The sequence below is a fragment of the Dicentrarchus labrax genome, unplaced genomic scaffold (assembly GCF_905237075.1).
Source record: "Dicentrarchus labrax unplaced genomic scaffold, dlabrax2021, whole genome shotgun sequence".
NCBI lineage: Eukaryota > Metazoa > Chordata > Actinopteri > Moronidae > Dicentrarchus > Dicentrarchus labrax.
This window is the reverse complement of record NW_026136708.1, coordinates 12954396-12968130: the sequence shown is the minus strand read 5'-3', so window position 1 is coordinate 12968130 and position 13735 is coordinate 12954396. Positions and strand designations below refer to the sequence as shown.

The window sequence follows — 13735 nt, the reverse complement described above, 5'->3', positions numbered from 1 at the left end:
AACCCTCTATTTAATGATGTCATACTAAATGCTAAATACATGACATTCATGGTTTTTGTATTAATTTGAATGGCCACAATTATTTGTCTATTTAATACTTATCAGCAATATTTTATTCACATTTTATTACATTTTAGTTGATCAAATGATTTAAATAAACAATCTCATTACCAGTGTACGCATGTAAATCCCAGTAAAAAAGGAGAAAATCGTTATAAGTTTGAACTAATGGATTTCATTTTGCCAGATTTTCAGGGACACTGCAGCTGCCTCAGCGTAAATGTGTAGAGGCAGCACTGCAAAATATTATGTCAATTTAAGAAAAAAAAGAATAGACTGAAGTGCAGTCTAGAGGTTTGTAAGGCAAAGTAATTTTATTTATAGCAAGTAAAGTCTGTCTGCTTTAATGTAAGATACATACGGCAACAGGAAACATGTACAAAAGATTACAAGAATATGCAAGAATTACAGGAAAAAATCCACCAAATCAAAGATATTTATGAGTCCCAAACGACTAACACAGACATACATAGACACACACAGCAAGTAATAAAAAACAAGATAAATCAAGTATTGCAGAATTTCGGATTTAAAGGTTTGAGCTGAATGCTTCACTGTTTGCTTGCGCTCTGAGGACCCGTTTCCTGGGACTCTGAGCACAGTAAATCTGATTTGGTATGAATGCATTCCAAGAGCGCTGGCCATGCCGACTTCCCTTTTTTCTTAATGTAAAATCGAAACCTCCCTGTTTTATCTCATCTATGACAAACCAACACTGATAACGCTCCCACACTCACAGTCATTAAGGTCAGCAGCCGCTTCCCCATGTGTCCACCTGATTTAACAACGCGGTCATATAAGCGCCATTAGCTCCATGTAAATGTTAATCACCTTGTTTTGGCTGTGTTGTCGCCCTCCTCCTCACACGCAGCATGTTCCAACCTGCTGTTTGTCACTTTCAAGGACTTGCAAGCACCTCACATTATGTCAGTACCATCACAACCAGGGGATTTCAGCGAGGGAATTGGTGTATCTGTTCTCATGGATGTCTTTTCAATCCACAGGGTGATAATGTTCTCATCAACACCTACAGTGGCGTCCTGAAGATATCAGATTTTGGCACGTCCAAGAGGTTGGCTGGGATCAACCCCTGCACTGAGACTTTCACAGGTACATTCTGATTCACTGACTGACAGGTTAAATTGCTTTCTGTTTACACAAACCCTACAAAATGCTTAAAATGCTTGTTCCTGGAAATCCCCCTTTTCATGAAACAATACTAGCTTTGCTCAGCAGTTGCCATAAATCAAGCTGAGCAGTGTAAGTAACCCCATACAGATAATACTTGTCTTTGGCTGTCAACATTTCAGAGCTCTAATCCTAGTCTCACTTCCATGACCATTAAGTCATATCGCTGAGAAAAAGCAGATTGTTTCTATTCAGAGATGCTGGGTTTGGCACAAGTCTGCGGACAGGTTTGTGCCTGTGTGATGTCGGCACAACAGCGGCCAATTGCAGCTCAGTTTGACCTCTTGGATTAGACCATCTGGCAGCTGATTGGAACAGACAGGGACTTACCCTGAATGGTGGAGCTCTTTCAGGAAACTGGGCTACTCCTTTTTATAGCCCAGCCCTGCTATAAATGTGTCCCTGCCTGTTTTTAGCTCAGTACACGAGCTTCTAACAGCAGCAAATAACGCCCAGCCGGCTATTATTAGAACAAAAGAATCCTTTCAATGGGGAGCTGAAAATGTTAGTTTGGACTGAGCTGTGATTATTTGACAACACAGAGAGGCTCTTTGCTGTTGCTCACACAAGTTCATAAGCCCAGATAAAGCTCTAATAACCTAATTGGTCATTTGTAAGAGTTGTGACATAACCTCAGGACAGAAGAAACTTATAATTAGATTTAATTCAAGCAATTACGTCAGTTTCTTTTATATGCAGTTGAAAATGTATTCAAGTGTAAATATTATTTTTAATAGTTTTGTAGACACACTGTAGTGCCAAACCTGAACAGGCGTCATCTTTAGTTATACTTGGAGCAAAAAGAGCAAATGTGCATTTATGTTGCCTGAAGTAGGTTTGATGCACTTTAGCTCCTGCTACTGAGACGTGTTTACTGCATGTTATTAGTTAGTTTGCTTTTCTTGCCCATGTCTGACACAGTCACAGTCAATCATTTACTTTGCTATTTATTAATTTATTTATTTATTAGTGAAAGAGGAAAAGATCTCATACCTTAAAGCAGTAGTTAGACATTTTAGCGACAAACAATAATTAACTTTCTGAGAGTTAGATGAGAGGATCGTTACCACTCTCATGTCTGTTAAATATGAAGCTGCAGCCAGTTCACTTAGCTTAGCATAAAGAGTGGAAACAGGGGGGGAAGCAGCTAATCTGGCTGATTGCATTTTAGAGGTATAGAAGATTGATGAGAAGATCGATGTCTGGCCATTAACTATGAATGAGAGTTTAAGATCAAACTTAAAGGAAGAGAGATCTGTCAACAATAAATTGATAAAACCAGCACATCCAGATCCAGATATATCTGATAAATTGGCAGGCAGATGACAGTCCATTGAGTTTTATATTATTATACACTCTGAAAGTATTCAGCTCAAACACTGAGACCCTGTTAAGCATATACAGTCTTGCTTGCTGAATTATTTATTTGACTTATTTATTAACCTTTTGGCCCTGATACTTAAGGGGCATCTACACTGTCTAACATCCCAATATCTGGCTCTCTGTCCATGTATTTCTTAAGTTTTTTGTTTGGTTGTCCAGGCACACTACAGTACATGGCTCCTGAAATCATAGACAAGGGTCCTCGGGGATACGGCAAGCCAGCGGACATCTGGTCTCTGGGCTGCACCATCATAGAGATGGCAACTGGGAAACCACCTTTCTATGAACTGGGAGAGCCGCAGGCTGCTATGTTTAAGGTGAGAGACATCAGCATTATTAAATCCCGTCATCCCGCAGGGCGATGTGTTTAATTTTAGCAAACGGGTTGTAGGCAGCAGCTGAACATCTGTTTCTGTAGTGATATCTTCCACACAGTGTTGATCAGCAGTGCCAATGAACAGCTGCAGCTCTGCCATCTCAACAGAACTGAGGATGTGGTCAATTTTCCTGATAATTGCTCTGCTGATGTACTTGATATTTTAATTTAAGTATCTGATATATACAATGTTTTTTTAAGATTATGTGTGATTATGAGTTTACCATCTTCCTGTTATTATCGCTCATTTGTGCACTTGCTACAAAAGCTAGAACATTCTCTCTTGCCACCCACCAACAGAAGTTAAGAGCACTGAAAGTGAATTAGTTTTTAGCTTTATCTGAGTGTTTCTCCACTTGGATGTCTAAGGAACATCATTCTATTAAAGTCACCAAACAAAATTTGCCAGCTGTTGTAGTAACTTACAGCCAGGTAAGTCATTGACATGTACAAATAACATGCAAAGGCCTATATACAGCAATGATTGGTTTAAGTTGTGCCCATCTAAAAAATTACAAAGTCATGCAAGAAAATCTTCTGAATATTTATTTAATTATTTAAGAGCTATTAAAAGTCACACTAGTATAGGGAAAACTGATGGTGGTCATGGCAGTCCAATTGAACCACATAACCATATAATAGAAGCTAACATAAGCATCAGAAAAAATATAGTAGAAAAAAAGTTTTTTTTTTTGATAAAAATAATCTTAATTCATGGTCCACTTACTGGCTTTTTACTGTTGCATGCAACTGCCTCTCACAGTCTTCATCAGCGGACTGAGTTCGCTCAGTTGTCATGGAGTTTGTTTGGTCATGTGACCCAAATATGAAAATGTTTATGTGATAACGTGATAACAACAGAAACGGTTTGTTCAGGTTAAATAAGATTGTAATCAAATTTTTATCAAACAATTTTTAGTGGTTTAAAGGAGAGAGACAGATTACCGTTACTTGTTGGCAAAAAACACTTATGACACTCATTAATTAAGACATGAAATACACCAACACTACCACAATATGTTTTAATTATTTTTATTGCCTGATTAAATAATCTATTTGTGCACAGCTAGACCTCCCTGATGGGACCAGACGTGATTATTAGGAGTAAAACAATAGGCTTCTATCCATCAAACTGACATATTCAAAGTACGGAAACCTACTGTACGTGCAAACAAGCAGGTGTAGTGAGTTGTGCAAGTCTTTCCTCTATCAGCCTGGACTGTGTTTAGTTATTTTAATGCTCGCTGTATGCTTTTAATAGGTGCTTTCTCTCGGCTAACTTCATCAGAATGACGCCATGAAATCAAACAATCTGCAAGTCTGGCGTCTGCACTTATCAGTTCCTCTTTTTATGGAAACAAACCCAGCGAATCAGCCGTTATGCACCTGCATTGTGTTGCCACCTGCATGCTGTAACGTGATCTAGCTCAGTAGAAACTCCAAATATTGTCTATGCATGAACATTTGTTTGAACACAAATAAACATGTAGCTCAATGAGAGGAACCGACGCAGATTCCCTCATGTTTGTTTTGTTTTTTTCCAGTTTCTGTGTGCACGTGTCTTTGTTTAAAATCTTTCACTCACTCAATTTACATTGTGTATTTGCTTTGCATGGAAATGTAAAATGCTCCACACCAATGAAATATTGTTCTTAGCCATGTGTGGGCCATTACAGGCAATAAAGATATTTAAGGGTTGTCTGGAAAGCATTATAGCACTCACTGTCAAAGGTCTGAATCATGGAATTTTCCATAAGATGTAATTTAATTAAAGGGCTGTGAATTCAAACAAGGAGGCGTGTGTTGCTGAATAGTAAACAAAAGATAAAAGCAGAAACTGGGTGCTCCTCACATTTCCTGGACAAAGATCACAGAATCACAGAGTGTTTATGTCTGATAGGATCTCATGTTCTATCTGCACAGTGTATGGTAGGCAGAGCTTTCCAAAATAGTGCAACAGCCCGTATAAACTCTTCACTCATCCCTGTGGAATGTCTCAAGGGAGGGGCATCTCCCTGCTGATCTTAAACTCAACATTCCTCAACAGCAACGACAGGAATGTCTTCTTATTGTCATGAGTCTCGCGCTTGAACTTAGAACATTATTGCTCTCAACGTCTGCCCAAAGCTACAGCTGACCCTGAAACACAGTCTCACAGTTCACTTATGTTGTCTCCTCACAGAGAATCAAATAATTTACCCCGAGAATCTCTTTTTTTTTTTAATCTTCTGTACATTTCTGCTCCAGTCTGAAATGTGTGTCCTTTGTGTCCAGGTGGGCATGTTTAAGATCCACCCAGAGATACCAGAGTCCATGTCATTGGAGGCCAAAGCCTTCATTCTGCGCTGCTTTGAGCCCGACCCGGACCGTCGAGCCACCGCCCTCGACCTGCTCACTGACGAGTTCCTCACCGTCACCAGCCGCAAGAAGAAGAGCAAGAGTAGCTTCACAGGTGAGTTCAGTTCTATTGAGCTCAGCAGCTGGGAATGCCTTATTGATGTTTCTCTACTTTATTCTTTATGTGGACCTCCATTAGCTTTCATTACATTATAGCTAGGTTTCCTAGGGTCCACATTAGGGGAACAAAATAGAAATATACTGCAATTAAAAATCAATCAGTATCAGTGGAACAAGAAAAGGTTCAACAAACTAAATACAAACATCAGGCAAAATAAGTTAAATTAGATAAGATGTTCCATATCTGTGCAGTAACATGAAATACAGCATAAAGATACTTCCAGGAGATGGTTAGCTTAGCTTAGCATAAAGCAACAGGGGGAAACAGCTAGTCTGGCTCTGCCCAAAGGTAACAAAATCCAACTTCTAGCGGCTTGAAAGCAAACTTAAAAAAACAACAGAGGTGGTTGTTTTATGAGGGTTTATGTGCCGGACTATTTCTTGGCCGGGAGCAGTGACTTCCTAGAGTTTAAACTGATCGACAGACAACTTCATGCCGATGACCAAACTTCTCGCAGTCCCTGCTCCTGGCCATAAAAACATTTGTGGTGGACCTTTTGACAGAGCCCAGCACTAGCTGTTTCCCTCTGTTTTACAGTCTTTATGCTAAGCTAAGCTCATATTTACTGTACAGACACAAGAGTGGTATCCATGTTCTCATGTAACGCTATGCTAGAAATTGAATTGGTGTTTCCCAAACTATCTCTTTAACTGTTTTGGCCAATTAAATTAACACTTTAAAACCCTAAAACACCTAAAACCAAAAAAACAATAACTGCTCCTCCTTCAAACTGCTGCAGGGTGGATAGAAAGCAGGTTCTGGCAACACTGACCACTTTACAGGAACGCAGACTGCATTTAAAGGTTAATAAAGTTGTAAAGTTTCACAGCTGACAGAGTTACTGTTAAGTGTCACCTGCTGTATCTGCTCATTATGGAGTGAATAGGTGTTCAAAACCTGAACACACCCTTTAATCTTCATTGTCTGGATTTCACAATAAACTCAGTTCTCATTGAATTTCCACCCGGCTGCAGTGATACTATCATGTGCCCTGGCACCAACACAAAAGATTCGTAAAAAGCCTAAAAGCTTGTACCTCTCTACATACTTGGAAATGTTGTTCTGCCAGTTTTACGTGGAAATCATGTTCTGCTTTGTTCTCTGTTAACTCCTGACGCACGTTTTATGTTTTTCCCCCACAGCTCTATCACCGGGGTCAGGTGAGTTATTTTACTCTCTACACTTCTTCTTCTTCTTTCAGACATATTTACCACTAGAGGAACTACTTTTTAATCACTATGTCAGTTCCATGAAACATCTGCCTGCTCTGCTGAAGAGTATGTAGGCTACAGTTTTCTTTTCTGCCAGTGGCTACCTGCCTCGCACGACTATGCCCTTTCCTAGAACTCAAAATAGACATTGCACAACATGACTTCTTTCCTAATGCTTGAATGTCTTTATAATCCCTGTTTCATAATGTATACACAATGGCTCTAATTTGCTGCCAGATACATCAGATGGAGCTCTTCTCCCTAAACATGATGAAGGCTAGCATTATCAGATTTTTCTTTGTGAAAATGAAGCCAATTTTCCATCTGCACTTTCACTAATTTCACCCTCTTCAATCTTCAAGGCTTTAGCTCTTTTTTTTATTAAAGAACAGCTCCTACTTCCCTATCGATCCAAAAAAAAAAAAAAACAGCCTCCCTCTTTGCTACAAAGCAATGCATCAGACTATTAGTGCATAAATTATGTAACAAGCATGAGCAGAGGTTTTCATTTTCTCATGTTCGTCTTTCAGAGTACCTTCGCAGCATCTCTCTGCCGGTGCCGGTGGTGGTGGAGGACACCAGCAGCAGCAGCGAGTATGGCTCTGTTTCCCCTGACAACGACCTCAACACCAACCCCTTCATCTTCAAGCCCAGCGTCAAGTGCTACAGTGAGAGGGATGTCAAGGGGCCCAGGTCCCTTTTCCTCAGGTAGGATGAGTGGGACTTGGACATGTTTTATTTTTGGGGTCACTTTGGCCTTTTACTAATGATCGGTTATTTTGCTTCACCATAGGTTGATTGTAGTGTTGATAAATACTAAGCTGAGTGTCTAAATGAAGCCTGTAGCTGATTTAATTCTAATGCAAACACTGTTTTGGTGTCACATGATGGTATAAATCAGTGGTCCCTGACCTTTTCAGCTTGTGAGCCCCTAAAACGAAGCAATATCTACTGCAACCCATTCATATTCAGTTGCATGTGTTTCCCAGTGAACCAAAGAGCTATTTTCCAGAAATACAATACAGAAATGAGTAAAAACACAATTAAAGCTCTTTTTTAAACCCCTCCAAGGAACTTGAATTTCTTGTTGATTCTTGCGGCCCCTGTGGTCAACAGCAGTAGTGTTTCTACCGCTTTCATTGAGTGAATCCAACCTGGTAGCAGGCATTAAGAATATCTATATAGAAATAGCCAATACTCTCATTGATGGTCTTGTTTGTTAATGTAGGTCATATAAAGGGCATCAGTATTAAATTAAGTTTAAAATAAGTTTAGTAAATTATGAATACAAATATTCATATACAGATGGCTGTTTGTTAGACACACACAATCTGTGGTCATATTTTTTTGTATTTTTATTTCTGTATAATTAGCATTAAAAAATATTCAAGAAGCACTGAATTACATAGGATGGACTGCCTCTTTGAAGCATGTTGCACTCAGTCATTTCAAAGCAAAAGAATGAATCATCATTTTTACATATATCCTGAGCTTTACATGCATGTTTGTTTACAAACTACACCGTGGGAGCTGCATAGGATTAGAAAATAGAATAAGTTCTAAGCCCACAGGACATGAATTCAAAGTGTTTTCTTTTCTACTCAGCATTCCAGTGGAGAACTTCGAGGACCACAGTGCGCCTCCATCTCCCGATGAAAAGGATTCAGGCTTCTTTATGCTTCGGAAGGACAGCGAGAGACGAGCCACCCTGCACCACATCCTGACCGAGGACCGGGACAAGGTGGTGGCCAACCTGATGGAGGCCATCACACAGGTTGGTAATGGAAGACAGCGTCAGTCAGACATATTATTAAAGACATGAATACTTCAAATATGAAACCCCATTGTGTACACTTCAGCCTTTCCTGTACTGGCTTCCACTCCCATCTTTCCCTCACCGTTTCACCTCCAGGGCTCTGAGGTAATGAAGCTGAAGCCCCAGCACATCTCCACCCTTGTCGTCAGTCTGGCCGACTTTGTTCGCATGGCGGACAGAAAAATCATCGCCAACACGCTGTCTCAACTGAAGCTGGAGCTGGACTTCGACAGCACCGCCATCAGTCAGCTGCAGGTCGTGCTGTTTGGCTTCCAGGATGCTGTAAGTATCACAGACCACTGAACATTATAGAGATAGATTCAGGGTCAAGAAGGAATTCAGTGCAGCTTCATGTCATCTCTTTATTTCAGGCTTTGTTTCTGAGCTGAAATTCTCCTCACATGTTGCTCATTTTCTACTCTCCTGCACTTGCAACATGTGTCCCTCTTTATTATCCATCCCCTATTTGTAGGCAGAGGGACTCCTATGCATAAACCATGGGCTCTGGACACTTCAGTATAATTGTTGTCATTTTACATGAGCTGCAGATAGCAGCAGCAGGCTGCCATGTTGCTGCTCCTCCTGCACAGAGATCAGACAGATAATTGTGAATACTTGTAACCTTCAAGTCAGATGATAAAAGGGGAATCTATAAAAAGGCTGATCTGTTCTCACCCTCAGAATTGCAGTTATGCAGATGAAATTACTCTAGATCAAGTGGTTGTTTTCATATTTGTTAGGGGTGTTGCGTAATCCAGCAAGAACATGAAGCTCTGATGCCTCCTGCTGGTCATCAGTGCAAACTATTGATAGTAGAAGAAGGAGAGTCATGCAGCTGGGAAGATTTTATAGTTTTGTTTGTTCTATGTATAATAATCTTGAATCTCTGTCTCTAATTAAGACTGAAATATACTTAAATGTCTGTAAATAATAGTATTGTGCTTTAAAGGCCCCTTTGTGGAGATTTGGTAATTGCAGCCGAAGATACTGGGGCAAAGAAAGAGCAATAAAATTAAATATACCGGTTGATAAAAATGTAGGAAGTAAAGTAGTTATCTATGTTCACTAAAATTTCAAGAATGAAAACTGTGAAACCAACAATATTAAGTATAAATATAAAAATATACCTATAATATGAAATGTATTCAGTATGAAAATACAATAAAGCGTGTTTCTGACTATGAAACGCTTCACTTCTTCAGGTGAACAAAGTGCTGCGAAACCACAACATCAAGCCTCACTGGATGTTCGCTCTGGACAACATCATCCGCAAAGCTGTGCAGACGGCCATCACAATCCTGGTGCCAGGTAACATTATCAGCGTCTCGAGCAGATCTCCCATAAATAAGTTATCGCTGGTCCCCCGAGGCAGCGCTGACTGCTGATAAATATCTCCCTCTGGAAGCTGCAGTAATCACAGCTTTTTGTTGAACGACTGGGGATGTTCAGCGATGACAGCTTCGACACCAAATTCATCTGCTTGTGCCAAATATATGAGAGCTAGCTCTCTTAACTAGTGTCCTGTGTTTAGTGGGCAACATAAGAGCAGTACTGTAACTTAAAAGTAAGAAGAGGAGAACTAGAAAATAGGTCTAAAGCTTGACTGATGTGCAGCTGAGTTTGTATGTTTTTTGAAGAAGCTCACTATTTTACAACAGAGAATTAAACCTGACACAACAGTACGTCTCAACACCGACTGTTAGTTTGAGTCAAAGTTTAGTTTTTGGGACAAAAAGCTCCCATGGTTTGACTCAACAAAACGCAAAAGACTCACAGCCAACTCCTTTTCCTTCATTATGAAGTTTTTTTTTTAATCTGAAACCTCATTCTACTGTAGCATTAATCTGTAAAAATAACAATATATAACACATTATTTTGACTATATTAAGTCTGTGAGGTTAAATCAACAAGTGAATACTTCAATGAATCCATATTTAATACATACTCAATGATACTTTCCATAGGAAATATGTTTCCATAACAAATACGTAGTTAAACTGAATCCTATTGATCATCATTCATTAAATCTGTAATGTCTTGTGTCTGTGTTAAGAGCTGAGGCCTCACTTCAGTCTGGCCTCAGAAAGTGACCCAGCCGAGCAGGAGGACGTGGATGACGACGGGGAGCCAGAGAGAAACTCCACCCACCAGAGCCGGGCGCCTCCTGTCGCCACTCACGACGACACCGTGGCCACCTCAGGAGTGAGCACGCTCAGCTCCACTGTCTCACACGAGTCCCATAATGCACAGCGCTCTGTGAGCATGGAGCTGGGCAGGATGAAGCTGGAGACCAACAGGTAGCCATGAACAGATACATCACAGCAGCATGGGCTCTTCTCAGCTTTAACATGTACAGCTTTTAGTTAGCCGTCATGTATTTCATGTCATTTTTATCAACTTAAATTAAAATAAATCCTCCTGTTGTGTTTCCTCCATCCTATTTGTTTGGTTCCAGGCTGCTGGAACAGCTGCTGGAGAGGGAGAGAGAGTATCAGGCCATCCTGCAACAAGTGCTGGAGGAGAGAGAGCAGGAGATCAGACTACTGAGGCTGCGATCTGAGCCCGCAGGTCTCTACTTTAATCTAATTTATCTTTTTACACTGACTGAACGCAATACTAGCACCGATTCTGCTGCTACTATTACCAGGCTGCCTTTACATCGTACAACCAGCTGTGGCTGTTTGAGGAGATTCACAGCTGATCTGTAATGAATAAAATCGAAATATCCAAAATTCAGTGAGGTTGCATCAGGCTGCTTTCCCTCCAGCTCACTAAATAATTTATACAAGTTGGGACATGACCAACGTTCATGAACAAAGCTTTCTCATCTACTGGAGGTGGAAATTGTGAATTTTAATTCTAATTAGTTGATCTGATCTGAGATTCCAGTTTGAAAACACACAATATTACACAATATATGCACCCCGTGTTTCTCATATTGATGTTTCAAGCAAAATCCACAAACTCCTTGTGCAAACATTTTACATCACTTCTCAGATATCATATATATCCTTATATGTGCTGCCATCTTTCTTGTGTTGCAAAGTGAAGCTCAGTCATTACTGGACTTTGAGCCTGATACTGAACCAAGATTAAACAATTACAATCTGATAGCGATGTATCAGCCGATATTTAATTTATGTAACAGAACTTCTTTTTTGTAAAAATATGTTAATGTTACATGTGTATAATTATCATTAGTTTCAGCCTTATACAAAATAGTTAAAATTAGCTCCACCTCAACCAACTACTGCAGTAAAATCCTGCTTTTACATTAATGTGTGAGTAATACTCCAATGATCTATAACAGTATCATAGTCACAGGGGACATTTTTCTGCATTGACTACATTCACTTTTAATACTTTAAGTATTTTCCTGCACTCAGTTTTTTTCCTGTGCAAATGTCGGCTGTATGGGTCCCATGTGTTTAAAGTAGTTCACTGTGTTCTCTGGCAGATGTCCCCCTATCATCAGATGGTCCAGAGGAACAAAGGAGTTCACCTTCAGAGAGACATGAAGACCCAGATCTGACCAGCTGGCTGAGGCTTTATGGTGCTGACCAGGACTCCATAGACAGAGTGAGTCCCAGCTGGAGCTGGACCTTGTCTATTGGTTGATGTCACACAGTGACAGCACCAGATTATACAGTACAAACTTGATTATTATGAGATATCAGAGCTGATGTTTGTCGTTGTTTCTGTATTCTACAGAGAAGAGAAAGGCTTTTTTCATAACGCCCTTTTTAAAACGATGTTACTAGGTTCTTTGCAACTAGATTAAACCATGAAATAAAAGCCAATGTAACGCATTGTACAATGCCAATGAACAATGGTAAAATCTCATGTAACTGTATAGTTTATTTAAGTGCAGGTGTTTGTTTTCAGTCCTCATGTCATGCATTTTGTTTCTCTAGATACTGAATGAGGCGTACACATTGAACGACATCCTCAATGATGTAACAAGAGACGATCTGAAGAGTTTAAGACTGAGGTAGTAAAACTTTATTTTGTCTTTCAAGATGACTTGTGACAGTTTCACTTCTGTATTCAGTATTTAGTCCCTAAAAAAAAACATGCTGATTCTCACGTCTAAAAAGCACTGCAGCTCTCCGTATACTAGAAACACAGAAGTGAAGCTGTGAAAACCTTTTCTTTGTGCTCATTTATTGTTTCTTACTGTAGATTCTTGGTGGCAGCAGGAGCTCAAATTAACTTCATTTCTCAGAAATCCTACGAGGTGGCCTGAGCAAGGAGTGTGAAACTGCTCACAGGTTCTGAAATTCTTTCCAGCTGTGGTTGATTAGTCAAGTTGTCACACACATCTGTGTTTTTATTAGCTGCCTACTACTACTACTGCAGTATTCATCTCCATTTTAAAATGATCCCATTTGTGGCAGCATAACAGCTGATAGTATGTCATGTTCACAAAAGAGAGAATCACTTCAAAAGTCATTATTGATACACAATCTTCAAGCTTTTACTGTGTGTGTGTAGGATTTGTACATTTCTGCCTTTGGTGTCCCCCAGTGGTAATATCAAACAATGCATGGTGGCAGAAAGCAATACACGCTGAATCTATTAACACTGACATTTTCTTCAGGGCATCTATTGAAAAATTATTTAAAAGCATTTAATTTAACACGTCTGGAGGGGATCTTTAAATTTATATAAATTACATTTATGACCTTTTAATACTTTCCATAATACAAAGAGTCTGCTTGGAACAATAAGATATGACTGGTAGGTTTTTTTTTCACCACAAAATTTCATTTCCACATTAAAATCCTTAAAAAGTCATGTCCTCATTCTACCTCATTAAAAATGTTTTGTAATATGGTAATTTTTTTTTTCATTTCTAAAGTTATCCTGCTGAACACAAGATGTCTCCTACTTCACTGTAAAGTCCATTCTCTGTGTATGTGTACTGGTGGCTTCAGGTTTCTACATCACACATGTATAAGTTGCATACTGGTTACCCATTGCGGTTCTTCTCAGGAGATATATACTTGTAAACTACAAGTGAGACCGGTGCGACAGTGAATTGTGTGCACAGGAGGTTGCTCAAGCCGTTTTGTGGAGACCAATAACAAACATTGTCACCACTGTTTGCTGCAGCAGCTTTGAAGCTGATCGACTCATAACGTGTACATTTTAGCAAAAATTGTATGTTTCTGTATATATTT

The 13735-nt window shown here is 39.6% G+C and overlaps 1 protein-coding gene across 3 annotated transcripts in view; it reads left to right on the top strand.

Moving 5' to 3' along the window:
* Window positions 1-13735, top strand: part of map3k5 (mitogen-activated protein kinase kinase kinase 5) — a 66898-nt gene that overhangs the window by 51673 nt on the left and 1490 nt on the right. The window contains exons 18-31 of one of the 3 annotated variants that reach the window (XM_051410027.1): window positions 1065-1170; window positions 2791-2948; window positions 5282-5459; window positions 6668-6685; window positions 7267-7444; window positions 8342-8510; window positions 8649-8834; window positions 9755-9860; window positions 10606-10849; window positions 11008-11120; window positions 12010-12131; window positions 12467-12543; window positions 12735-12823; window positions 13414-13693. In XM_051410027.1, coding sequence (XP_051265987.1) covers window positions 1065-1170; window positions 2791-2948; window positions 5282-5459; window positions 6668-6685; window positions 7267-7444; window positions 8342-8510; window positions 8649-8834; window positions 9755-9860; window positions 10606-10849; window positions 11008-11120; window positions 12010-12131; window positions 12467-12543; window positions 12735-12798 — 1719 coding nt within the window. In that variant the 3' untranslated portion in view covers window positions 12799-12823; window positions 13414-13693. Of the gene's footprint in view, window positions 1-1064; window positions 1171-2790; window positions 2949-5281; window positions 5460-6667; window positions 6686-7266; window positions 7445-8341; window positions 8511-8648; window positions 8835-9754; window positions 9861-10605; window positions 10850-11007; window positions 11121-12009; window positions 12132-12466; window positions 12544-12734; window positions 13694-13735 lie in introns of those variants that run through there. The other 2 variants (XM_051410026.1, XM_051410028.1) reach the window with 2 other exon arrangements.